The 27,620-nt window shown below is 40.7% G+C and overlaps 1 protein-coding gene across 3 annotated transcripts in view; it reads right to left on the bottom strand.

Moving 5' to 3' along the window:
• LOC126195450 (uncharacterized) overlaps nucleotides 1-27,396 on the bottom strand; it is a 118,214-nt gene extending 90,818 nt beyond the window's left edge. Inside the window, exons 1-7 of one of the 3 annotated variants that reach the window (XM_049934079.1) lie at nucleotides 27,378-27,396; nucleotides 26,592-26,719; nucleotides 26,346-26,502; nucleotides 26,135-26,260; nucleotides 25,716-25,856; nucleotides 16,127-16,244; nucleotides 2,505-2,698 (exon numbers count right to left, since the gene is read on the bottom strand). In XM_049934079.1, coding sequence (XP_049790036.1) covers nucleotides 2,505-2,698; nucleotides 16,127-16,244; nucleotides 25,716-25,856; nucleotides 26,135-26,260; nucleotides 26,346-26,502; nucleotides 26,592-26,695 — 840 coding nt within the window. In that variant the 5' untranslated portion in view covers nucleotides 26,696-26,719; nucleotides 27,378-27,396. The other 2 variants (XM_049934078.1, XM_049934077.1) reach the window with 2 other exon arrangements.
• Between the last annotated feature and the right edge of the window lie 224 nt (nucleotides 27,397-27,620).

A 27,620-nucleotide genomic window follows, 5' to 3' on the forward strand; every position in this document is an offset into this window, starting at 1 on the left:
TATTGGATCTTATTTTCATCTGATGGACGATAATACCCAGTCATGAACAGATGCCCTGGTGGGCGACTACCTTCGATATGAATACTTCACTTGCTTAGAGTGGCCAGATGGCTCCACAGACTTACATGTGACTGAACCTGAGGACGGAAGGAAAACAGGTTCAGTGTTCCACTGACTGTGAGATAATAACAGAAGAAGCAGCAGCACACGTAGTAGAAGGATGGAAAAGGAAACTAGTCGCATATTTTCTCAAGAAACAGCCTCAGTGCAGTTTAGGGACAGCATGAAAAAACATAAATATCGATGGCCTGATTGATATCTGAATTACTGTTCTTTTGAATGCAAGTAAGATGTTTTATACACTATGACACATAGTTCAATGGATGAATTGGCATGGGCCACACTAGGCTAAAAGACTGCAGCTACCCCACCACTATTTTAACACCAGATGCCACTTGTCACAGAAAGGAAAACATTATCACTAGCTACACTGGATGGCTCAGTCCAAATTATGGGAAGCCAATTTGCACAACCTATACTGCCATACAATGATATCAACCCTGCAATAACATTCTGTATGCTGCTAGCAGAGGCTTGACCAAAGTAAGTGCCATGAACGTGACCTGAGGCTTGTTTCAGTATACCTAGTACTGGTGCAACTACTGGAACATATACAAGCACAATGCTTTTTGTTGTTTCAGAGATCTCCAAGATACCTTAAATTATAGACAGGAATGTATCTGACATGATTATTGTACCTATATAACAAAAACAGGGAAAAACCACCAACGCTGTAAGTGACACACTCAAATAAAGTAGACTGGTGATTAAACTAGTGGCACTGAAATGATCTGTAATTGTGCAAAATAAATATTGCTGAACTGCATTACAAGCAGACTTCTTGGAATGACAATCACAGGATGTACTTTTTATCAAAAGGGAAATTCAGTTGAGAATACTAATAAATTATGAGACAAAATTTACCTTCAGGAAGTGAAATGTGTAGTACTACTGATAGACAAGTGTATGAGTAAAAGTTACAATACTGTCCAAGCTTCTGGAATGTTACTTGGTCTACCCTCACAACAGGTGGGTCCATCTTATCCTGGAGTCTGAGCAAGCTGCCTTTCCTTTTTAATCTTCCCTGATGAAGTAACTGACAGTTCCAAAGGCTAGTATAGTATCATTACTTTAATGTGTACCAACCGGCAGTACTACAGGACGTACTTTCTCTGTTATATTTCCCCTCATCATACACTCCTTTATTCTTGGAAACCAGAGGGAACGGAATGTGGTGAGGGTACGGTCAATCCTAGCAGGTGGCTTGAAGGTAGAGGTCTATGTTTCATTGGCTGACAAAAGAAACCAAGCGCCACAATATTTCAAAGTCAGACCTTATCAGATGCACAGATCCATGGAAAGATTATCATAATATATGCCCCTATTCATCTCTTTGTGTTGCTGGAGCAGAGAATTTAGATACTGCCAGTTTCTAGAGGGTGTTCTATTCACATTACACCCTCTGGAGTTGCCATATGATAACAGGAGGCAGTTACATAATGAACATCTTCCTATATCTTAAGCACTGTGGCATAATATTTCCAATAATTTTGCACTTTTTCCCAATATTGACATAATTCTCGGGCATGCAGATTTCTGCAGCCTATCTGATGATGACAGCACAGGTAGATGTCACTTTTAGCGACTTCCTGTTCTGTCGCACTTACAGCTACAACAGACATAGTCATAGCCGCAAACACACTGTGGCATAAGCTTCTGCCTTCTGAGACAGTACTGTCACGTAGATCATCTATCTCATGATCTCATTACTGGAACAAATGTTACATTAGTGAGGCACGGTACCAAGCACTGTATTTATTTCAGAAATCACACCACAGCACACAACCACAAAAAAAAATGTCCCACAATAGAGTAACCATCTCCAGTGACAATGCCAGCCCCCCCCCCCCCCCAATGCCTGCCCAGGACTGACATGGACCACAAACGGATATGATACAGGTACAATAAGAGCATGTACCACTACAACATCTCAGTGCAGCAGAACACCTGGTGATGGTACATTTGTCGATACTGAAATCTTGAGCCTCTTACACACTTATATGGGACGGAATAGCTGACACATTCTATCTCAACAACTGTATATTCTCTCCTACATTGGTGCTGGATAGACATCAAACAACTGAAAGTTATGTCTTGTGTAAAAAAGAAAATACAACAAAATATGTTGCAAAACTTGAGTTATTCTATCATATTTGCATTTGTGTATACCGCCTGACAATGTTATTTGCGACACGCAGAAATATTACTAGTAAATCAGTAAAACAGGCAACATATCAGATTGAAAATCCAGTCCTAAAGTGAAAAAAAGCTTGGATAAAGAAGGAAGTGAAAGATGGCACTGGAAGTAAAAATAAATTTAATAACATTTCAGACTTTAACGTAATCTGTAATAAAGCTGAATGATGTTGCACATCACAACTTACTTTAGGTGCAACTTCGGCCATCTTGACAAACCGGTCATATGGAATACCGATAGGCAAGGGCCTAACGAGCACTGTGCGGCCACCATGTTCAACAAGCAGTCCTTTTCTGTCTACACGGCAACCCAGTCTCCTTTGGCAGCAGTCGATGAAATTGAGACAGTAATCCTCAATGTGGAATCCCACCATGTCATTACCTAAGTATATAGTCAAGAAATTAAACAATGGAAAGTCCAGGTTGGAATGTCAACAATATTACTATAAAGATGATACAATGATATGCAGAAAGGCATAACGAAAACTCTGTTACACACTGAGCTTTCGGTCAAAGCCTTCTTCAGAAAGTAATGCACACCACATTCACACAAGCAAGCACACTTCATGCAGAAATGACTATTATGCAAGGTGTGCTTGCTTGTGTGTCATATTTACAGTGAGGAACAATTACAAAGATTGTAAATTAAATACAGCAACCAGCCACAAACAATATTGCTGTTATCAAGTTCTAATTCTTATGATCTGTTTTCCCATCAAATACCTAATATGAAATGTCCAATTATAGCAAGTGTGATACTATACAAATATCTCTTACCATTACAGAAGTCTTACAGCTGCTACCATGTATTTCCTCTTTTGTTACAATTGTAAGCAATGGAACAAGTGGCACACAGAATTTACAGCTTATATGCTGATTTTATTGCAAGGCAAATGTGCTATTTGCAAAACTTAACAATTTCAGAAGCCTAATGTGCATTTACAATCATTTCCACCAGATTAAAATTATAAGGAGTATCAGAAGATTTTACAAACCATAAAGAAAACCACAGATATATTAACTGGCTTTCTTTCTGGTCTGTAAATCTTCTGATACTTGAAAAAAAAGTAGTCACTGATAGTTATTTGTTGTAAATGTAGCCTGAGGGGGAATTTCAGTCCTTCCATTCTTTGTGACCCCTCCTTCTGTTACTGCCAACGAGTTGTCACTGGTTGCCCAAAGGAGATAAATGATTGCAGCTCTCATGATAATGTCATTCATACTGTGATTGCAATATCAGTAGATTAAGAAAGAAACATCATCTTCCAAATAGATGTCTATCACTGTTGTTGTTTATGTGCAAGAACACACTTTACTTCCAGAGCTTTCATTGACAACTTTACCACTGTGTTCCCATTTATTCAATCATTTACATGTTTGCTGTTAGTACAACACATTTGTTATCTGCTTGTTATGCGATTAATATGGCTCAATTCTATGATAATCAAGATCAAGATCATACACACGCTGCATGATTTTTTTCACGACAGAAAGAATGTCAGAAAAACTGAAATCCTGGTAGCACTAAAGATTGCAACAGCAAGAGCGTGAGGTGGTGTACTACAAATAGTTCGGAAGAAGTGCATCTTCATGCTTTCGCGGCATAAAGACTGTTCCATAAAATTTTGGGTGTGCAGCCGCATAAATTCTTCTTCTTATTCTTCTAATATTTCGGCTGAATACTGTACAGCCATCTTCAGAGTGAGCCAAGGTAACTAACTCTCCCGCAATTGCTCCGTCCTTTTAAACTTTAGTACTGAACCAATGCGTATGCAGCCAAAGATACACAAGGTGCCAGAGATGTTGATACACAGCAAAGAGGTGTAACATATGCATGGAAATTAAATCTATGGCTGCACAGTCAATCCACATGGTGATATCCATGTGTCACAGAGAGCTGCACCGCCACAATGTCTTTGTAATTAATTACACAAATTGCCGGATTCCATGATTTGTCCAAGATGAAGCCACTATCTCTATTACTTAAATCCGTTGCCAACTGAATTTCAATTGCTTCTTTCACTGATGAGTCCCTGAAAGATGAAGTCGAGGCCAAAATTTCGACATTATAGTACACAATAGAGAGCCCAGTGTCCATACAGTGCTCCACTACTGCAGATTTATTAGGTTGTAAGAGACAGGTGTACCTGCGGTGCTCTATGCATCTCTCCTGGACTGTATGTGTCTTGATTATCATAGAACTGACCCATATTAATCCCTTAACAAACAGATAACAAACTGTTTTCAATTTCAGATGGTATTCAGCCGAAATATTAGAAGAAGAAGCTGAATTTATTGGCTGTATGCTTTGAATGATCATTCCTGCCATGTCCCTTAATACTGACCATTCCTCAAAGGACACCCTGTATACCAGTAAAAGGGATACAATTTCTAACTTTCAGGACTAGTAGTTATTTCCTCGAGGATGAAAAAGCAATATGCTGGGTTAGGTTAAAAGGCAGTAAGACTCCAGGATGAGAGCGACCCATCTGTAGCAAAGGTGTGGGTAGACAAAGACGAAAAAAAAAAAAAGGTCACAGGTGCAAGGGGGAGGGGGGAGGTTTTTTTTTTTTTTCGGGCGCACAACTTCAATGGTCATTAGCGCCCAGACTACGTTAGGAATGCACCGCGAGGCACAAGTTTAAAACAGCAACTAAAAGGGAAAACACGATAAAAGATTGACAGGCATAGGTGTAAAAAAACAGCATAATCAAGTGTCCTTAGACAGGTTTGTCAAGTTGATAAAACGAAGAACGCGAGCAGCTGCTCCTGGGTCATCCGCTAAAATGGCATCGAGAGTATATGGCAGGCCAAGATCAAGACGCAGTGTAGTAAAATCCGGACAGGACGTTAAAATGTGGTGGACCGTCAGCAATTGCCTACATGGGCAGAACGGCGCCGGCGCAGCTGTCAGCAGATGGCGATGGCTGAACCGGCAGTGTCCAATCCGTAACCGGGCCAAAACTACCTCCTCCCACCGAGAAGGGCGTGAGGAGGACGTCCAAGCCGCGGGAAGAGGTTTCAAGGCCCGAAGCTTGTTGTCCGTAAGTGCAGCCCAATCGGCATGCCACAGCGATAAAATGCGCCGACAAATGACCCTGCTACAATCTGATGAAGGGACACAACAAGAAGCTGTCTGAGGCTGGAGGACCGCAGCCTTGGCCGCGGCATCTGCAGCTTCATTCCCAGGGATACCGACATGGCCAGGAACCCACATAAAGCTAACCGGAGAACCGTCGTCCACCAGCTACTGAAGAGAGCGCTGGATCTGGTGCACGAAAGGGTGAACCGGATACGGATCACTGAGGCTCTGGATGGCGCTCAGGGAATCGGAGCAGATGACATAAGCAGAATGTCGGTGGCGGCAGATATAAAGAACAGCCTGGTAGAGGGCAAAGAGCTCAGCTGTGAAGACCGAACAATGGCCATGGAGCCGGTATTTGAAACTTTGTACCCCGACAATAAAAGAACACCTGACCCCGTCATTGGTCTTAGAGCCATCTGCATAAATGAAGGTCATATTAATGAACTTCGAATGAAGTTCAACAAAATGGGAGTGGTATACCGAACCGGGGGTAACCTCCTTTGGGAGCGAGCTGAGGTCAAGGTGAACGTGAACCTGAGCCTGGAGCCAAGGTGGCGTGTGGCTCTCGCCCACTCTAAGGGTTGCAGGGATTGAAAAATCAAGGTGTTGAAGGAGGCGACGAAAGCGAACTCCAGGGGGTATCAGGGCAGAGACATACAACCCGTATTGACGATCGAGAGAGTCATCAAAAAAGGAACGATAAGACGGGTGGTCGGGCATTGACAGTAGCCGACAGGCATACCGACAAAGCAGTATATCGCGCCGGTAGGTCAGTGGCAATTCACCGGCTTCAGCATGAAGACTCTCGACGGGACTAGTATAAAACGCTCCGATCGCAAGACGTAAACCCCGATGTTGTATGGAGTTGAGGCGGTGTAAGATGGACGGCCGTGCAGAGGAGTATACGAAGCTCCCATAATCCAGCTTTGAGCGGACGATCGACCGATATAGGCGAAGTAGGACAGTTCGATCCACTCCCCATGACATACCACTGAGAACACGGAGGACATTTAGAGAACGGGTACAACGGGCAGCCAAATAAGACACATGTGGAGACCAGCTAAGTTTCCTGTCAAATGTAAGACCTAAAAATTTTGTTGTCTCCACGAATGGGAGAGCAACGGGACCGAGTCGTAAGGACGGTGGGAGAAACTCTTTGTAGCGCCAGAAGTTAATACAGACCGTCTTCTCGGCAGAAAAACGGAAGCCATTGGAGACACTCCAGGAGTAAAGATGGTCAAGAGAATGCTGAAGACAGTGCTCCAGGAAACATGTATGCTGCACGCTGCAATAGATGGTAAAATCGTCCACGAAAAGGGAGCCTGATACATCAGCTGGGAGGCAATCCATTATTGGATTGATTGCTATGGCGAAGAGAGCGACGCTCAAAACTGAGCCCTGTGGCACCCCATTCTCTTGGCGAAAGGTGTCTGACAGGACAGAACCCACATGTACCCTAAACCATCGATCCATTAAAAAGGAACGAATAAAAAGAGGGAGGCGACCGCGAAGGCCCCATGCATGCATGGTGCGGAGAATGCCCGCCTTCCAACAGGTGTCGTAAGCCTTCTTCAAATCAAAGAACACAGCCGCGGTCGGGCGCTTCCGCAAGAAGTTATTCATAATGAAGGTCGACAAGGTAACCAGATGGTCAACAGCAGAGCGGCGCCTTCGAAATCCACATTGTACATTGGTAAGTAGGTGTCGAGATTCGAGCAGCCAAACCAAACGAGAGTTAACCATTCGCTCCATCAACTTACAGACACAGCTGGTAAGCGAGATGGGTCGATAACTGGAAGGCAAGTGCTTGTCCTTCCCCGGCTTAGGAATCGGTACAACAACAGACTCGCGCCAGCATGCGGGAACATGTCACCCGCAGGAGAAAGGTTCTTCAGCATCTGAATATGAATAGAATCAGGCCCTGGAGGAGAGGACCGTGACCGGGCAAGTGCATTTTCGAGTCCCCACATGGTGAAAGGGGTATTATAACTTTCACGATTCGAGGAGTGGAAGTTAGGTGGCCTAGCCTCCTCTGCTTGTTTGCGGGGAAGGAAGGCAGGGTGGTAATGAGCGGAGCTCGAAACCTCTGCGAAAAAGCGGCCGAAGGCATTGGAGACATCCTCAGGGGCCACAAGGACATTATTCGCGACCGTCAAGCCAGAAACTGGTGAGTGGACCTTAGCGCCAGATAGCCGGCACAGGCTACCCCAGACAACAGAAAAAGGAGTAAAACTGTTGAAGGTGCTTGTGAAAGCAGCCCAGCTGGCTTTCTTTAATAATACGACGGCACTGCGCACGTAATCGTTTATAAGTGATACAATTCGCCACTGTAGGGTGGCGTTTAAAGGTGCATAAAGCACGTCGACGAGCACGTAAAGCGTGGAGATGTTCCAACTAGTTGAGCACGGAGAGGGGGTATGATGCAGGAGATGGATGACACACGGGAAGTGGTCGCTCGAATATGTATCAGAAAGGGCATACCACTCAAACCGGCGCACAAGTTGGGTAGTACATATAGAGAAGTCTAAATGGGAATAGGTGTGAGATGTGTCCGAAAGAAAAGTAGGGGCGCCAGTATTGAGGCAGACAAGATTGAGCTGGTTGAAAAGGTCTGCTAACAGGGAGCCCCTCGGGCAGGATGCTGGAGAGCCCCAAAGGGGATGGTGGGCATTGAAGTCTCCAGTTAACAAAAATGGTGCAGGTAGCTGAGCAATAATTTGCATCATGTCTGCCCTGGTAACGGCAGACAACGATGGAGTGTAAACGGTACAAATGGAAAATGTAAAAGTGGGGAGAGTAATTCCGACAGCAACTGCCTGCAGGCCGGTGTGCAATGTGATGGGATCATAGTAAATATCATCCCGGACCAGCAACATAACCCCTCCATGAGCCGGATTACCTACCACAGGGGGTAGGTCAAAACGCACAGAGGTGTAGTGTGCCAAGGCAATGTGATCGCATGGGCATAGCTTCGTTTCCTGGAGGGCTACGACGAGCGGACGGTGCAAGCGGAGCAGCAACTTCAAGTCCTCTCGGTTGGAGCGAATGCTGAAAATATTCCAGTGAATAAGTGCCATCGTGAGAATGAAGGCCGCTGAGGGCCTGGCTTCGAGCGAGCACTGCCACCGCTATCAGTAGGCGGACAGTCATCGTCCATTGGTTCTATAGGTTCATCGGCCATCTCGTTAAGATGGCCGGGAGGAGGAGCTTCCTCCGCCGGTGGATGGCCAGATGTTCGCCTACCAGCGGTGCGGCCAGGCGAAACGGATGACGGCCTGGGGCGGCGATCGCTGTGTGGCGCAGGAGAAGAAATGCGCCGTGGCGGAGAAGGAGAACTGTGCTTCCTATGAGCCTTCTTGGAAGGTCGTTTAGTGGAAGTACTGGTCGACGGCTGGGAGTTCGAGGTATGTAGGAAGTCTGCACGGGACGGTTCCTTCTTGAAGGCCCATGCATCTGACTTCTGGGTCTTCGTCTTGGCAGAAGCTGATGAAGGTGCTTGTGTCTGAGGGGTGACGGGAGGAAGAGGAGACGTTGACCACGCGATCTTAGCACTGGCCGAATGGACGACCGTGGTGCTGAAGGTCAGATCGCATGTCTGTGTCGCCACCTCCCTGGTAGTCCGAGGAGAGGCGAGGACAGTGCTGTATTTTCCCGCTGGGAGCAGCGTGGGCTTCCTACTAGCAAATAGCTTGCGAGCAGCCGAGGTGGACACTTTCTCTTTGACCCGAATTTCTTGGATACAGCGTTCTTCCTTGTAGATGGGACAGTCGCGGGCTGCATGGTCACCCTGACAGTTCACACAACGAGGAGACGGAGGTGGACAGTCACCCTCATGGGCATCCCTGCCACAAGTGACACATTTAGCCGCACTGGAACAAGACTGGCGAGTGTGATTAAAACGCTGACACTGGTAGCAATGCGTAGGTGTCGGGACAGAAATAACCTCGTAGCCCGCTTTGATACGCGACGGCAGCTGAACACTATCAAAGGTCAAGGAAAGTGTCCGGGTCGGTACAAGGTCATTGTTGACCTTTTTCAAGACCCTATGGACAGCCGTCATGCCCTGCTCAGCGAGGAAAGACTGAATCTCCTCGTCAGTCAATCCGTCGAGTGATCGAGTATATACCACACCATGAGACGAATTCAAAGTGCGGTGAGCCTCCACCCGGACAGGGAATGTGTACAGGAGTGTGGCCTGAAGCAGTTTTTGTGCCTGAAAGGCGCTCTCAGTTTCTAGTAACAAGGTACCATTACGCAACCTGGTACACGACTTGAAAGATCCAGCTATGGCATCTACGCCCTTCTGGATAACAAAAGGGTTGACAGAGGAAAAATCCTTGCCGTCCTCAGATCGAGAAACTAAGGGGAACTGTGGGGCAGGCGGTAGTACTTTTGTCACTGGTGGCTGGTCAAGTTTCCGTTTATGGGCAGAAGTCGAGAGAGAAGAAGACGAGAAATCCATTGCGGAGGAATCCCCCATGATTGCCAGCGTCTCCAATGGCGCGCTCCTTCCTTGTGGGGACCCTCTCAGAGGACACTCCCGCCTTAGGTGAATGTTTACACCTCAGGTCACACCTCCCGAGAAACAGACGGAGGGACCAATCGGCATGGTCAGAAGGTATCAGCTCAGGCAATCACCCCTCCCTGGGCCTGGCCTTTACCAGGGGGTACGTGCGTGCCTTACTTGTCTACCCAGGGCGGGGAATTACGCATTACCCCGTCACCGGCTACGCGTGCGAATGCGTGGGTCGGCCGTCAAGCGCGCACAGGGAGGAAGGAAGAAGAGGAAAAAGAAGAGAGAGAGAGGGAGAGAGAGGACAGACTGTCTGAAACGCTGAGGCGGAGACCAGAGAAGAAGGCAAGGAGCAGAAGGCAAGGAGCAGAAGGCAAGGAGGAGAAGGCAAGGAGGAGAAGGCAAGGAGGAGAAGGCAAGGAGGAGAAGGCAAGGAGGAGAAGGCAAGGAGGAGAAGGCAAGGGAAAGAGTAAGGAAGACAGTGAGATGGAGAAGCACAAAGTAAGGAACCAACCAAAGGAAGGAAGAAACAAGAAGAAGTGAAAAACCAAAATGACCGCAAATATAGGTTGTGGAACCATCCGTCTCCGGACGCAGGCGCTAACTACCCCCTTGAGGGGGAGGGACTCCTTTTAGTCGCCTGTTACGACAGGCAGGAAGACCTTGGGCCTATTCTAACCCCCGGACCTGCAGGGGGAGGGGTGGGAGGGTGTTGCCTGTGTGGATGTGTTGGAGGATAAGTCATTATCTCTGGAGTTATGGGAAACCATTACCAGGTGGGAGGATCCAAATAGCTCAAGCAGTGCAACAGGCACTCTGTTCCCTTGAGCTGATCAACACTTAACTGTCCATGTAATTGAAACAGAAATTACTTTATAAACTTGCAGATACATTGTAACAGTATATTTAGCAACAGTTTGTGTAATACTTCTTGCAAATACATCACATCAAAAAAACAGAGAGGGTCAACAATAGAGCTATAACTAATATTTCACAACAGTAGAGTTTGATGGCAAAACCAATGACTATTCTTTACTATTTGCCTCAAGGAGTCCATCTTTTTTCCATGCATTTTCACCATAAAAACTTTTCTGTACACCAATTTTGTGATATTTCTTTATTCATTTTATTTTCTTGGGACAATATGATTTACAACCTCAAATGAAATGTAATGCAGTTAAATATGTAGTCAAATATATACTTTAAGCTGCAATCAGGTCATGAACACACCCTCTGCGGGTGATATGCCTTGCGGTTGGTGTGGGAAAGGCTGAAGGCAGTGAGCTGCATGCCACTCTGTTTTTTGTGGCCATGAAGAAAACTTCTCTTTTTTAGGACAGTAACCTACAAGTTCAATAAATATGTTCAGTGCAAGTGGAACTTATAATTCAACCTATCATGACAAATGTTCAAATACTAGAAAAATATTGAACAGCTATTATTTTAAAACTGTACTAGGTTATCAAATACTTCTTTCAAAGTCCTTTTCTATGGCTATCAAATGCTTAAGATTCACAATCCATCCAATTCAGCAATTGCAGGCAGAATTTATACTGACTGATGAATAGAGTGAAGCTATGAGTAAGATAGAAGATTAGTGATTCATGTTCCACTGATAATGAGGACATTAGAAGAGGAGCATAAGCTTTGTCTGAACAGAGGAACAGGGTATGTAACAGTCTGTGTCCTAACATTTGCTGTAAGTGATTTAAGGTAACCGTGAAAATTTTAAATGCAGATGGCCAGACAGGTAACTGAACCACAGTTTTCCCAGATGTGAGTCCAGAGCCTTAGCACCTGGCCGCCTCAGTCAGTGAGAATAGGGGAAGCATACAATCTGCCACTTTCTCTCCTTCACACCACATCACATGGCTACAGTGGAATGATAAGTGAAAAAATAGTAATGTGACAGTGAAAATGCTTAGAAGCATCAAGTCAACATTGTGCTATTGTGGTTTAGGTAAACTGCACAACAGTCAATAACACAGCAGACGCCAAATGATAGTCTGTAACTAGGTATAAAGTACATTGGTTGAAGAACAATGGATATATTTAAACAACAAAAATACAAAAGAGACCACTGAGTATTAAAAAATACTAGGTGAAAAGGATACAGATGCAATAGATGGTGTACAGGTGGATACAAAGGAATCCTGAAAGTCTTGAGATGCATCACAGAACACAGTCTAACAATTGTTCCCAATTTCTGAAAAAAATAAGTATCTTACCCCAAAAAACCATGTAGTGAGAAATAACAATAACCCTTCAACATACAGTACATCCTGCTGATATACGCATGTACAGCACATGGAGCAGTAGCAACCTAATTGGCCTACCAAGCACTTTACTGCAGATGGACAGTGGGAATCCAATCATGAAGGTTATCAAATAGCATTGCTTTTGTTTCTTAGAGTGGGCTCTACAGTAGCTTCCATACCCAAGATACAGCTAATGGAAGGTGGTGGCATTGTCACACCACTTTGAGATCTTGGGAGTTCTACATCATCACTGCTATGTCCCCAGCAGGAAGTCTGCTAGGTTACATTATTGCATTCGGCTGAGGTCCCATGAGCTTTAAAATCATGTTCACAAATTGTCTATGAATGGGGTCTCTCAGTCTTACAGCCCTATGAGAATCACAGTTAATCCCACACTTTTTGCCTGTGCTCGTCACATACAGGATTACCTTCAAAAGCAAACAACTCAGTTCACAGAGGGGAGAGGGAACCTCAGGATCCCATCTCTCAACTCTAATTCCAGGAGCATGTTTGGGACCCACTGCCATATGGAGGATATATTTGCAAGAAAAATGGAACTGACTTCCTATGGAGTTCATAGACATCACACTAACAGCAACATTACTGCATTTCCTATATTGTCATTCAGGGCAACATTACTTATGCTGAACCTAACTAACACATCTACTTTCTGCATTTCAAACACATTATAAATCTGTATGCAACTTTTGGTCTGGAATTGTTTCTCCACATTTTCTTTGTACTGTGTCATGCTCCACATTTTTGGCAAGGTATATACAATTAACATATAATTTCTCAACTTACATTTCTCCCAGTTTTTCTTCAATTTATGGAAGATGAGTGATGAATCGTAGCAAAGCACTTTGCTTCAGAAAATTTAATTCTTTATGTTATAAAATAATTATGTTACACACTGTACCTCAGGCACATCTAAGTCAGCAGTTTGACCCTTTGGCCTCCATGTCAGTTTTCACATCCATCTGACTGCTCAAATGAAACCTACTTCGTTTAAAGTTTGAAACTATGTGTCACTGATTTGGTTAATTATTCGAATATAAATTATAGTGTCATGTTAATGCCATACAAGTAAAAATTATGTTCTTCAATGACAAATCTTGTGCCGAGTCAAAACTGTATCTAAACAGAGGATAGAAATCTGTCCAAGATACTAGAAATAGTAAACTTTATTCCACTCTGATTCTCAGTTCTGTAAATTAATAACAGCCCATTATATCTCCACACACATCTAAAAATATAATCTTTCTCAAAGCGTGTTTAACAAATAATGTAACTCCTTGATGACAACATAGTTATGGGAAAATAATGAGTAATGCTAAATTAGGAAAGTATTCCACCAGTAATTCTAACTGGTTCGTATAGTTTTATTAGTTATTTCATTTGTTGTCCATTTGAATAATTGAAAATAGTAAAACTTCAAAAACATAAAATAAGAGAGGGGTTATTTGTTTTAGAAAATTTAAGGTCTGCTTCATATCTCTTAATTAAATCATAGAGAAAAAATGCATCAGAAGACACTAATAATGTGATTACTTTTCAACAATCACACCACAAATTTCTTATTTCAAAGCAATCCCAACCATGACTTTTTCATGACTTTTTGGTCAGCACTAGTAACTGCTGAATCTTCTACATGTGTGATTTGCTGAAATTTATCAACTATCATTAATTTTTCTCATAAAATGGCTGTCAATAAGAACAAAATGAGTGGCATAAAATGTGACAAAACTAGCTAGCAGGAATTAAACAGAATCATATCATCTTATGAATTAATATTCAGATGAAAATTTTTTTTTATGAGCATTTACAAATTACATTAATACATTTGCAAAAAGCATACCATGGAAACACGTCAAATGTCTGAAAAAAAGATGAAAACGTTGATAGGGGATAAGATGACAATGCCCCAGAAGGAAACTAGAAACAAAGCCACTTTTCCTTATTGAGGTGTCATACCCAGCACTGAGAAGACAGCACAATAAACAAAGCCACACGGAGTGTCCACATTTGGAATAAGTGTCAGTGTGACCCCCGACTTGCAAACAATATACAGTTCTGCAACACAAAAATGTTTCAAGCAGCATCATTCATAAAAAGAGAAACATTACTTTTTATTGCTGTTAGTAATTAAAGTTTACATTTAGAATCTAAAATAATCTATAAAATATTGCAGTGACTGTGTTGTTCAGAAGTACGATGCTAAGTGAAAGTGACTTCCAATTAGTCTCCCCTGTACAGGATATGCATAATGGATGTATGAGTGGTGGCTGTAGACACATGGAAGTTTGGAGCTGGCCAAGAGTCATGTTTTGATAACCTAATGGTAAGGCAACCGCTTGTGATATGCATAAATCTAGTTTAGAGTCCTGGTTTTGCATAAATTTCCATTGTCGTCATTCCATTATACAGCTGATGGTTGTCCATATTCACAACTGCGAATCCATTTCCTGTAAAATATTCTAGGTTTGAGTTTTAGCAGGAAATTTTATGTTTCTCTGTTCTCACTGTTGTAATAAAAAATCTCTCTCTCACTATACGTACATAAACTGCTGCACTTGCATTTGACAACACTATACTGCAGATTGAACGACAAAATAATAGCACCTATTTTCAACCTCCAAAACTATAACAGGATTCTACGTCAACATAAGTGGTCCCCCAAAATTTCTGAAAGCATTACCCAGAGTGCAATGTGATATTAGATATTAGCTAGTATCTCCCTCAATCATAATATAAGCACCATAGTAAATTTTAGAATGAAAATTAATTTTAATTGAATGTATTTATATTTACAGTGATAAAAAAGAGAAATTATATCCAGCTTTTGTTAGTGTTTTATTTAACCACAAAGTAATGAGTCAGTGAAACAATTGGTACGTCTTATTTCCAACAAATCATCTGCTCATGGGCTAAGAACTGCCTTCACAGTACGTGAGCAGTTAAATTGGGTGAGTTGACAATACATCCACATTTAACAATGACAAACAGAGCGAACACATTAATGAGATGACATCACTGACAGTCTCAACTGTTTCTTAATACTAAATGTTAGCAACAGAGTCTTGTAATAATTAGAGCTGCTATTTCTGCCCCCCCCCCTCCCCAACCAAACATTTAAGTGAATTTAACAGTTTGACCTCTATAGGAGGGATTTTTAATAGTAAAACAATATTTACCAGAAAAGAAGTCACTGAGACCAATTAAACTACAAGAACTTTAAATGGACTGAAGAAAAATAATTTTTTAGAGAACATACCTCACCTGAGTGAATCACAAGCAAGAAGGAAGGAAGATAAATGATGCTATTAAAATTATGCTAAACAGAAACGTGCAGCCAAGGGCAAAAAGAAAAGAAAAATATTTTTGAAGCAGTATAAAATACAGATGTTATGTTCCTGCACCAATAGACATCAACAAGCCTATGACTCAAGTCAGTCACCAGTTGGTGGTAAATAAGACCACTCACAGTCAGTACAATAGAGTTAGGTTTATGTTTGTAGATAATCTTTTACATCTGACATGCTGATGTGCGGTGACCTTCATGGTAGTGGGAAGTGTGAAGCAATTTGTAACAGTAATTGATAATAGGTTTAAAAAATTCAATGACAGGATAGCCCAATAAAAATCAGTCATCTAATAAAATGCTTTTTTAGCAATCTTGGTTGTGAAGTTTTCTACACTGACCATACGATGCACACTGCCCCCTGAGTGACCATGTCAGGAATATATAACATGTTTTATCACTTACGTATAGTCAGTTTCTTCAAAACACTATGTTTTCTTACATTGAAGAGAATATGACTGGACTCAACACACACAAATGAGTCAGGCAGAGATTAGTGATACAGTTGTGTATGATTATCAATAAAGTTGAAGCAAATCATTCTGCGTCAGTGTCTCTCATATAATTTCTCAGAAACAATTTGTTATACTTACCAAGTATACCTTGCAGAATTTCATCAGACCACGGACACAGTCGAAAAATGTCCCACGGGGGAAATGGTATGTGTAGGAAGAATCCAAGCTTCAACCTTAAATTTGATTCTTCTGCGATCTGAAATCAACATATCTAGATTGACAAAAGTGTAACAAGTGTCACACATGAAGGGATGGCATAAACGTAACAACAAATTCCACGATGCAAAAATGATTGTTAAATGAGGCAGTTAGCTAAAAGCAGTGAAACAGCGAAATAATTCATTATTCTCTAATGCAATAGTTCACTGAAACTTACAAGTTGTCAAAAGTACGATTCATGACCCACCATTCCTCTACTACACAGTCACGTGTGTGTTAACTTAGATTTCCCTCCCATAAAAAATTGATCAAAGTCTACTATGGATTCTATCTACATTAGATTTACAAATTTCTACAGCACATTATCCAATAAGTTTACACTTCATTCATTTGTCTCAATTTTACAATGATCCAAAATTCACATACTAACATTATCAGAAACAAATACCATGTTGGCATTTTTATTTAATGAAGCTTTAAGACAATTAAATAAAATTTTATGATTCCAGTTCTGAATTTATTGCTATCCATTCATATCGAAAGGAGAGTTCACTTGAGAAAACTGTAAACCACTACAAACAGAGAGTATGGCTCTTCAGCACTTACTTACACCCAGGAGGCAAAATGCTCGTACCTACAGAAACGTCTTTGTCTCCCCTCATTCCCATATCAGGTGGGTCCCCTCTCATCCTGGGGAATGAGTGACATGTCCTCTCCCCCCCCCCCCCCAGTCCTTCTAAAACCTCTCTCTATATTCTTCCTACCAAACAAACTAACAGCTCTGAAAAATTACAAATAGTTTTCTTTCTACTTTCAATGTGTAACAGCAACAATGAATATACCTTCTAATGCCAAATACTGGTTTCCTGTTATACTTCCATTCATTCACTCTGTGTTTGTAGTCCCCCTCATCTTTGCTAACTTAATATCTACATCTACAACAACAAATACTGCTACTGGTCACGCAGCTAGCAGAAATCTTCAATACTATAATCAGATAATTTGTAGGAGTAGCTAATAAGGTATTTATTTACTTTCTTCTGAATTTGTTGGGATTCCCTGTCTCTTGCCTTATGTTTATGGGGTTAATTCAATACTTTTGTACCAGAATAAAGAACAATGGTAAGTAGACAATGTATACATTATGGTTTTTTATTGTGATTATAGTTGTGTAATCACACTTAAACAAATTAATTTTTATCGCCAGCAACAAATAATGTTGAAAAGTGGAAGTGACAACCCTACCCTTTGAAGAAGCTTCTGGTCACTTTTGCTGAAAAGAAACTCCCCTCATTTTAACTATGTTGTTCTAGAAGATAATTCTATAAGGCAGCAGGACCTCAAAAATATGGAGAATATGCTAACGCCAATGCCTTTAAGATGCAGTGTTTATCTGGTGTATGATAAGCAATATCTACTTCTGGTACCACCCCGTTTCTTGTAGGTGTTTGAACTGAATGTGCGCAACTGCGGTAAAGGGAACCTGTGACAGAAAACATGTCAGCAACCTACTGAACTGCAAGTTTTGTCCAGAAGCCGATAGTCATACCATCCTAAAACCTCAATTTACAAATCAGCACATATTTAGTGTGTGCGCAGAGGTACAAAGTATGGGACTACTTGTAAAAACAAGGTCCGCGAAGAGCTCAACAGACAAGGTTCAAAACTTTCCTTTGCCTATCCTATCTTATAGTTTGAAGTGCTGTGTCATAACCAAGAAAAACTGAGATTCTTCTGCATGCCATCAAAAGGGCAAACATCATGTATAATGCACAAAAAATTATATTGTTCAAGTACAAAATAAGGACGTTTTGGAGTACTACTAGGTACAAAATGCCCAAAAATTGGCGAACTAAATGGTATTGAACTTCCAGATGGCAGTAAAAGTGAGAAAAATGATATGAAATTAAAATCATTGCCTACTAAATTCAATGACTTATTCCTAACAGTAGCTGAAAACATGACTTGAAATGGTCCATTGAAAGCAGATCTAATAAACTTATTTAGAAAGGCAATGCATGCTCCACCAGCAGCATTACTTTTGCCAGCTGATCTGTTATGATGGCCACACACATAACTGTATGCTCCACAGGCACACTTGCACAAGCATGCTCAAATTCCTCATGCCACCACACAACTCAAGTGTGCTTGTAGAAGCATTGGAAACACAATATGTAAAGTTAAGTGTTTAAAAAACAAAAATGTTAGTCCCATACTAACTATTTGCAGTATCTGTCTCACTGTATTGCTGCTTTTCTTCTCTTTTTCTCCACGTAATAGTATATTCTCTGACTTGTCCTACATTACAGTTAAAAATTTGTACAGAATGTAATTTAACAGTACCAAATAAAAAGTACATCAAATCAAATCAAACTGACGAATGCCTGCGCATGCCTCTCTATTCTTGGTACACATGCTCAATTGAGCACATGCATATACACACTCAAGCACGCTCGGGAAAGCACGCTTGTGCATGTGTATTTGTCAAGCAAGCAGTTACGTGTATGGGTGCCTTTCGAGAGAAGTTACTGGAAGGTAGTAGCGCTACTGGCTATGACAGAGTCTCAAAGGACTAAAGTCTTGTGCTGACTTGGTTGCGCCATCACTGAGTTACCTTTGTAAGTCTGAAGTATACAGTAGCAACAAGAATAAGAAGAAGTGCATGTAAGAGACTAATCTCTTAATTATAGACAGACATGTTTCCTACACACATTATGACACTTTTTGAGAAGTTAGCTTACAATAAAATACTGAACCCGTCTTTTTGAGAATAACTTCTTTACGACAACTCAGTCTGATTTCCTTAAATACTTCTTTACTGAGAAGACAGTGTAGGATCTTGCAAACACAATTATATTAGAACTAAACAATACAAATCACCCAGCTGGCATTTTCTGTGATCTTGCCAAATACTTCTCATCGTGTAGAACATAAAATGATGGCTCGAAAAATAAAATAATATAGTGTTAAAGGTCTTCTCCTTGCATGGATGGAGACATATCTTAATAGCAGAAAACAGAGGTGAATGGTATGACAAGAATAATATTAAATTCAGAAGGAGAAACATTAAATGTGTCCTGCCCAACATTAAACGTGTCCTGCCCCTGTTCTTGATCTAAGTAAATTATTTCTTGAAAGTTTGGAGGACCTTCAAAAACAGTAATGTTTGCCAATTACTTTTGCTGATAAAAAGCCTAAACACATCCATAACACACACTGCCAGGAGAACAATGGAAAAAAATTACAACTGAATAAAAAGTACTCAGATTTCCAGCTGCTTCAAGTGATTAAAATCCCACAAGCTTTCAGCCAAGCACTCCTTGGCCATCGTCAAGTGGTATGACTGCCAGTGGACTGCTGGTACATTCCTTACATACTAAAGTTGCCAGATGTGATGTCACTGGTGCTTGCGGCATCGCCATATATGGGCATACATTGACTCGGTCTTTGATGCGCCCAGTTCAACCACTGGATCCCACGCCAAGGTCAGTTGCAGGCTGCCGTCTCTACTAAAGGTGTTATCGGTGATTTTTATTTCCAATGGCTTCCTTAATTACACAATACCAGAAGTCATTCATGTGAGCCACGACAGAGGTTTCATCAAATTTGATCTGGTGACAGTTTCCTAAAGCATGCTAAGCTAAAACAGATTCCTCGATGATAGCATAGGCGATAAAACCTCTCATATTTCTTCCTGCTTTGTTCTATAGTGTGTACTGTTGGTCCGAAGTGAAACTGATCACATTCACAACATATCTTGTATACCCCAGAATTTCAGAGAACTGGCGCATCTTTAACTGGTCTCAGTAACTGCCCGATTTGTATCAGAAGGCTGAAGATCTATTTGATCTTGTGTCTTATCTTGCCCGACACAGAGCCACATGCAGCAAAAACAAGTTTCTTTTTCTACTCCTTGTCAGCAATCTTTTTGAGATTCTTGCTTGAAATCACTTAATTTATTTGATGAATGTTGTAGCCATAGTTCCTGAAGACCCCACATCAGTGGCTCACCTCATGGGGCAGGTTATCAGCATCTGATATTCTCGCATGCTCCATCAACGCTTAGGACACAGTGCACTTCTGTGCTGGGTGATGATAGCTGATGTCGTGCAAGTGCAGATCAGTGTGATTAAGATTTCTATATATGCTGTGCCCTAGGTAGCCATTCTGTTTACCGCAAATGAGTATGTTGATGATGGACAATCCACAGTCTTTTTCTACCTCCATGGCAAACTTGATATTATTGTTAATGCTATTAAGATGTTCAAAGAACCTTTCAAGCTCAAGTGATGAATGTGCTGTAAATGTATCAAAAGAAACAACTACGCTTTAATTGTTCAGTGTCTACGGCAATATCTTCTAAATTCTCCATAAAGAGGTTTGCAACAGCTGGAGCTAACAGGTTTCCTACCACAACACTATCCATCTGATCATAATACTGGCCAGTGAACACAAAATAAGAAGATTTAAGAGTGTATCCAACTTAGAGACGTCACTTACAAACAACTAAGGTATTAGGTCCAAAGAGTCTTTCACATCAAAACTGACAATAATTTTATCCTCACTAATTTGAAAACTTAATTCAGCTGATTAAATCAGCTGAGTTTTTAACATGATGGTCACAGTGTCCCACTGGCCAAGCATTTCATCAGACAGTGAACCAATGGGGGATAGAATGAGGCAGAATGGCATAACAACTTTAGGGATCTTAAGTAAAGTATAATCAATTGGTGCTCTATGTGTCTGAGGAATAACATTCTTAACCATATTGCCTTTCATCATAGAGTGCTTGGGCAGTGCTCAGCCTTGGCTATGGTGGGTGCTGGTAGCTTTGCTTTTGTGAGAATACTGTTCATTTCACGGCATATTTCAGGTGCTGTTTCACAGATAGGAACGTTCTGCGGTCTGGTGCCAAGTTAGGTCTTTTATTAAGTGCTGACATTACACCTGCGTCAATTTCACAGACAGGAATGTACCGTAGTCCGGTGCCAAGTTGGGTCTTTTCTTGAGTGGCGACATTACACTTGTGCCTATGTCTGTCACCATGTTGCACTGTGTTGTTGTTGTTGTTCAGAAAGCAGCTGAACTTCCCTTTCTGCTTCTTTGTAGTTAGTTTCTGTGATGATGATTCTTGGGAAACCATAGCTGTGTCAACCCAATTCCAGTCCAAGGCTATGAGCGTCTCTGATAGCTGCAGATGCAAGGTTCACTCTAACAGCTTCTGGGACTACGTAATTAAAGAAGTCATTGAAATAAAAATCAATGAGAGCACCCTTAATAGATACCGCAGCCTGCTGCTTAGTGTGGGATGGGATCCAGCAATTGCATGACTGAGGCAGGCACACTGAATGCAAGTCAATCCCATTTATGGCAATGTCATGTGAACCAGCGACACCATGGCCGGCAGTTAGTGTATATAAGGGTGTACCAGCAGCCCGCTGTCAGTCATACCACTTGACAAAAGCTCATGAAATTTTAATCACTTGCTACAGCTGGAAACCTTAGAACTTTTTATTCATTATTACTGCTGTGAAACTACACATTCTTTTGGGATTACTACTGGCTGACAGCCAACAACTTAACCGGGATGAGGGGGTGTGGGGATTCTTACACTTAGATGTGCACATTAGGCAGGAAACTGAACATTCCAAAATATTCTGGGAAAAATAGTCACACCTACAGTTTTTGGAATACTTTGATTCAGGAAAGTAAATATTCTGCACAACTCTAATATCTGTACTAGACAGATCCTGACTTAGTCACTATACTGGCAGCTGGCAGCAGTTTGTATCAAAGTTACATATATGCTTCTTGGATGTCAGATATAGTATAGCCTATAGAAGGGGGAAAGGGGGAGCCGTGGCTTCCTTTTCCCTCCTAACACACACACACACACACACACACACACACACACACACACACACACACACTCTCTCTGTCTCTCTCTCTCTCTCTCTCTCTCTCTCTCTCTCTCTCTGCAGAATTAGCAGCACTGATTAATTCTATCTATTACAGTGATTTAATTAATTAATAAGTGCTTTAGGCACATTAGACATATGAAGGCAAACCAAAAATACCCTTCCCAGTTTGCTGGAATAATCCCCCGCTAATGGTGGTGATAAAACAAACAATGTTTTGCCTGCTACTGCTGGAAGTTTTTTTCAAGGTGTCATCACCCTGAAGAATTTTTCTAAAATATGCTTTATGTCCATGTATGAGCTCCATTGTTTTGATGAATTACCGCAACTTGGGTGATGTTTCAAGACACAAATGAAAAACAGAATAATGTTATGCAATGGAAAGCAAGATGATGTTATCTGCAGGAATAACCATTCCAGTATATACCGGGCAAACAAAAGAAAGCAAGTAATCCAAAATGTCAATAACAACCTGTTCTGGTAAACAGGAGTATTCTGTTCATAAGAATGCAGTTGAGCAGTAGTGGGGCCACACAAGTTGGTCAGTTGTATTTATTTTAGTCTCGAGTGGTAAATCAACCACTACCATAAATACAAAAGACAGTCATTCCCAACCTGGCAGTTAAGAAAAACAAAGCTTTATACAGGATGAATTTCAGCCAGACTTCACAGGCTGGCTGTTGTATTTCATCAAGGATGTTGCACCTTTTGTATTAGAACAATACACACTATGATATGTTTGATCATTTACTCTGACACCTGGCACTCTGCTAACAACTTCTGGCCTGAAAAAGCTGCCACTCGATGCCCTACTGTTTCACTGGTCATCAGCAACAAGAAATGTGAAAACACCTACAGTGAAGACCGCTGTTTAACAGAAATGGAAACTACAGACCCTACACAAAGTTTTGTCCAAACAAGATATTTCATCCAAATGTGGGTATTATAACAAGTCAGGACATGCCCAAAGCACAGATATTAAAGCGAATACATTATATGTTTCAGGAATAATTGTGTTGTTACTGCAGTTCATTTTTATTTAAATACTTTTGCACTACAAGTGATATAAAATATACACCAGCCATATACCGATCAACAGTTTAAATATTTATAAGCTAATGAGCGAATGAAAAAACTTTTTAAGGTGCTGTAAGTGTAGCTTCAGAGTACATGTATAGAAACCTAGCACTCCTCTTTGAAGGAGGAGATTTGCATACAATCTCCTATCGATAAAGAGGTCATAACACACGAGTTCGAGTTCTGATAGGAAAAAGAATTGGGAAGGAAGTCAGCAGTATCTTCCTCCCTCCCCCCGCTTTCTCCATAGGAACCATTGGCCTTAGCTGATTTTGGGAAATTACATCAAACCTAAATCTAGATCGCACTTAATAGAGCAAAATTTAATTACTTAAAGTGCCACATTTAATTGCTCTCAACTTGTATTCTTTTAGCAGCAGTGCTTTAAGTACCCATCATGGAGTACACACTTGTTAATAACTCAATGTCTGCCTGCTGCTCCTTTTGTGCACAAACACCCATTCAGCTCTGAATACTGACACCATCAACCAGCAAGGTGACACTGACATTGGCGACGTCACTGGTCAAAGCGCAGTGGCTGTGTGCGAAACTTCAATACACCCAAAAAGTACCACAAAAATGAGAGTTAATTACATGTTTAATTTATATTGTTTTTGTGAAACACTATAGTGTTCTATTTACTTTTAGTAAAAAAGAAAGCATCAAATGGAAACAGCCTCTTAAATGAGCAACACACCACAATATAGGCTGCGAGTACACATGTATATTATCCACTTTACTACAAAGTTTGCACTGTGAAGAAACTTTCACGGTACCGTCTTCGTCTCCCTATCATTATTATTAGAAACATACCGCCAATCTTCTGCTTTTTCTAAAATCATTGTCATGTTCTGTTCAGCACTGCCAGATAATTTAGGTAATACTATCGCATTAACAGCAGTCTATGATCTTAGTGGCTGAATACCTCACTCCTTTCTTGTGATACTGTAAGGCTGAGTGATACATACGTTCAGTCATTTCTACTTCTAGTACTGTACTTGTCAATGTTGCTGTTTTTGAAGGAAAGAGTGTAAATATACCTCCACCAATAGTTCATAATCAAGTACTGCCTATAATTATTAATCGATTTTTTTTCTGTCAATAGTGAAGTAAGAGCTTATTTCTGCACTTTTATTTTCACACAGTAAATATTGTAAGAGAGTATAACATATTTTCCTGAAAGGAACAGTAAGGCAAACAGAAGTCTATTCATAGAGTAATAACAAACAAGGTCCTTATCATTTGTTTAGTCCTAAATACAGCCTTTGAGTGAAAATTTTTATATCCTTCGGGGGGGATTAAAAAAAATGAACAGTGAAAGTTTATTTTTTTAATACACTAGGTAGTTCATTTAAAATATATTTCAACTATTACATACTTCCCTTGTTTTCTGTTAATTTCCTGTTTTTGATGTCAGTGCCCTAACACTTGAATTGCCCGATTTACTTATGCACTTGTGTTCTTGTTACCTTTCTTCATCTTACTCTTATACATGTGTTTCATCTACAGATGACAAAGGCCCTCAAAGTCTGATACACAAATCAAATTCAGTTTTTGAACACACACAATTAGCTGTTTCTGGTAATTGCAGTCGACTTACAATTTTATTTTTGGCATGGAAAGTACTACTTTGGTATCTGCCATTGAAATAAAATATTTTTCCATTTGCATTTAAATTACGCTTTAATTCTGCAGCATTAAAAATCCCCAGCAACAAAGCAATCTTCTGTTGCATAAGCAGATGAAACTACTATAAGCATTCAGAGCTTCCAAACTCCAAAGCATTTTCTTGCATTAGACAAAAGTATTTTTGTAAGATGCAGGGCTTGGATATTGAGCAATAATGCAAAAATATTTGACTAACATGCAGTAAAGAGTCTCAATTCAATCTGGAAAACTGATATTTCTATTTTAAGCCTTTTCAATGAAGCGTACATTAATAGTGACTTTCTTGTCCCTACATAGCTTTAAAAAAAAGACTTAAGTATCAAGTAAAGACTAAAAACCTATTCTTAATTCATGTAACCTATTGTTATGGCTACATAAAGTAGTGAAACATTAAAATTACATAAATGCAGTAATAGCCATACATGATCTTATGTCGAGTGCTTAGAGAGCATGAAGTGTAAGGTGTAGAATTGAACAGTAGGGGTGCTATTAAATGGAAAGAGCTATACAATGAAAGAAGTCTACTGCAGATGTGGCTTGAGTAAAGTACATACGTTCTGCATCAGTAAAGAATTATATCTCCTTAATATGTGGAAACCATTTGCCAAAGTAGATGAATACAATCACAGTACTCCTACAGTAACCTAAATATACAAAGCATAATAAGTATATTGATGTTCTCATACTACAGAGGTCGGGTAAAAGTTACAAACATTTAATAGATACTTACAGGCAGTTACATACATATGACAAAATACACCTCTTCTATGCCAGATGTAACACAAATTATATGTATGTAAAGTAATACTTAAATGTAATAAGTGTGAGATCCTCAGCAACATTACCTGCCTGACCCAATTTGCTGCTAACATAAGATGATAATCATGTATCCAAACAAGAGGTGTTGCATTTGGCTGTTCCTCTAGTAAACTTTTTAAACCTTTTATTGTTTTCTCAGCAAATAGTTCATTCACACTGTAATAATTCTGTAAACAAATGCAGATGCGTAAGTGTTAAGGCAAATGGTCTTTACACAATATCAGTCTGGAAACCAGATACATAAACTCTTAGAACAGATGTAAATACAACAGTAAGAAAGTCAATGGCAATAACACAGTAGAATTATCACAATACCATTACATTTACAGTTATTGGAGATGATCCAACTGATGAAAGTAAATAAATAAATAAAGCAGTCCACCATATCAGAATGAAACTGTCATCACTGTGACACAACAAAAATAAAATATTACTTTCGCATTACCTTCCAATGTTCAGCAAGGAACACAGCCCTGTCTGGCATCGAGTGAAAAAGAGGCCAGAAAGTCCCATTACAGCAACCATTATAATATGAGTCAAACTTGCCTGGTTCAACACACACAGGAACTACCTGAAAGTGGTATTGATCAATTTTAAAAGAGTTTACTTTCATACAAAACGAACGAGTCAAAGAACAATACCTCCAAATAACTTACCTTTTTGGACAACAGGCCGGCAGTTGGAGTTTTATCATTTGGATTGGATTCTGGTATAGGCTCATCTGGATCTTCTAAATGAATACCTGGCCATCCAACCCACAAACCATGACCCTGGACCACTACTGGCGCTACTGCAGTAACCAAACCTCCTGCACTATTGCAATTTAAAAGCCAAAGTAAGTTAATTTTAACACTAACAAATATCACCTGCCGTGCCCATTTCATTAAAAAGAATTACAATACCTTGCTTTTCGTTCCAATGCACCGGTTTTCTCGTTCCTCTTCAGAACAAAGGGTAACCGGTTGGATACAACTATCATGCATTTCGAAGTTACCGGGTCACCCATCGTGTCGGAGAAACCATCGTCAACCTTAAACACAAAACAATTGAACGAAGCTGTCATTGCCAAGGACGGAAACAGTTTTCTAATGCAGACGCAGCACTCTTTCGTGTAGATGTAATATCGCCAATACCGCATACCATAATGAGTCCTGAGTGAAGGAATAAGAAAGTTTTCTTCGCCGGCTACAAAAAGTTCGACGCACTATCACGCAGACTGCAAATAGCTGCTTGATACGCCGTGACCCGGACTCTGCCTTTCTGAAGAGGTCACGTTCCTATCACACAAAAACCAGTGGAGATAATTTTACTAGCTGCTACCAGCAACCGCCTTCATTTATACAAGTTCTGCTCGCGCCGCACTGAAGGATAGGAAATTGTGGGCGGAGCTTCCTAGAGGTGTGAAGGCTATAAAGATTACAAACGAAATTTCCTGCAAGAAGTTATCAGACAGCTTTCTCCAGCAAAGGAAGCAGATTTGTTGCAGTATTTCAGCGCTCTCAACCAACTGTTGTTTTTGTTGTTGTTGTTGTCGTCGTCTTATTTTCGGAATTCGTTTCTCAACTGTTCTAGGCGTTTGATATCAAATCAATGACTTCTAACGCAACTAATTACATTTGATGCAATTTTTTACGAAATATTTATTCTGAAAGCTTATATAATATTTATTTTTCTATATGGGCTCATACCAAAGAATAATTTTCAACTGGTGGTTTCCATTGACACTAGTAGTATCATACGTAATTTCACATTTCCAAACAGCGATCGACAGCGGACAGACCATAGAACTACACTCCATGCGCACGCTCCGAACACGTGAAGAATATCACGTGCTCCTTGCGTGTTCGTAATATTTACGTTGCTGAGTTGGGTAATCCTGACGCTTGTTTTAAAACAGGAATGGCTAAGTGAGTGGCTGATTTGCGCTTCCT

The sequence above is a fragment of the Schistocerca nitens genome, chromosome 7, assembly GCF_023898315.1.
Source record: "Schistocerca nitens isolate TAMUIC-IGC-003100 chromosome 7, iqSchNite1.1, whole genome shotgun sequence".
In the NCBI taxonomy this organism is placed as follows: domain Eukaryota; kingdom Metazoa; phylum Arthropoda; class Insecta; order Orthoptera; family Acrididae; genus Schistocerca; species Schistocerca nitens.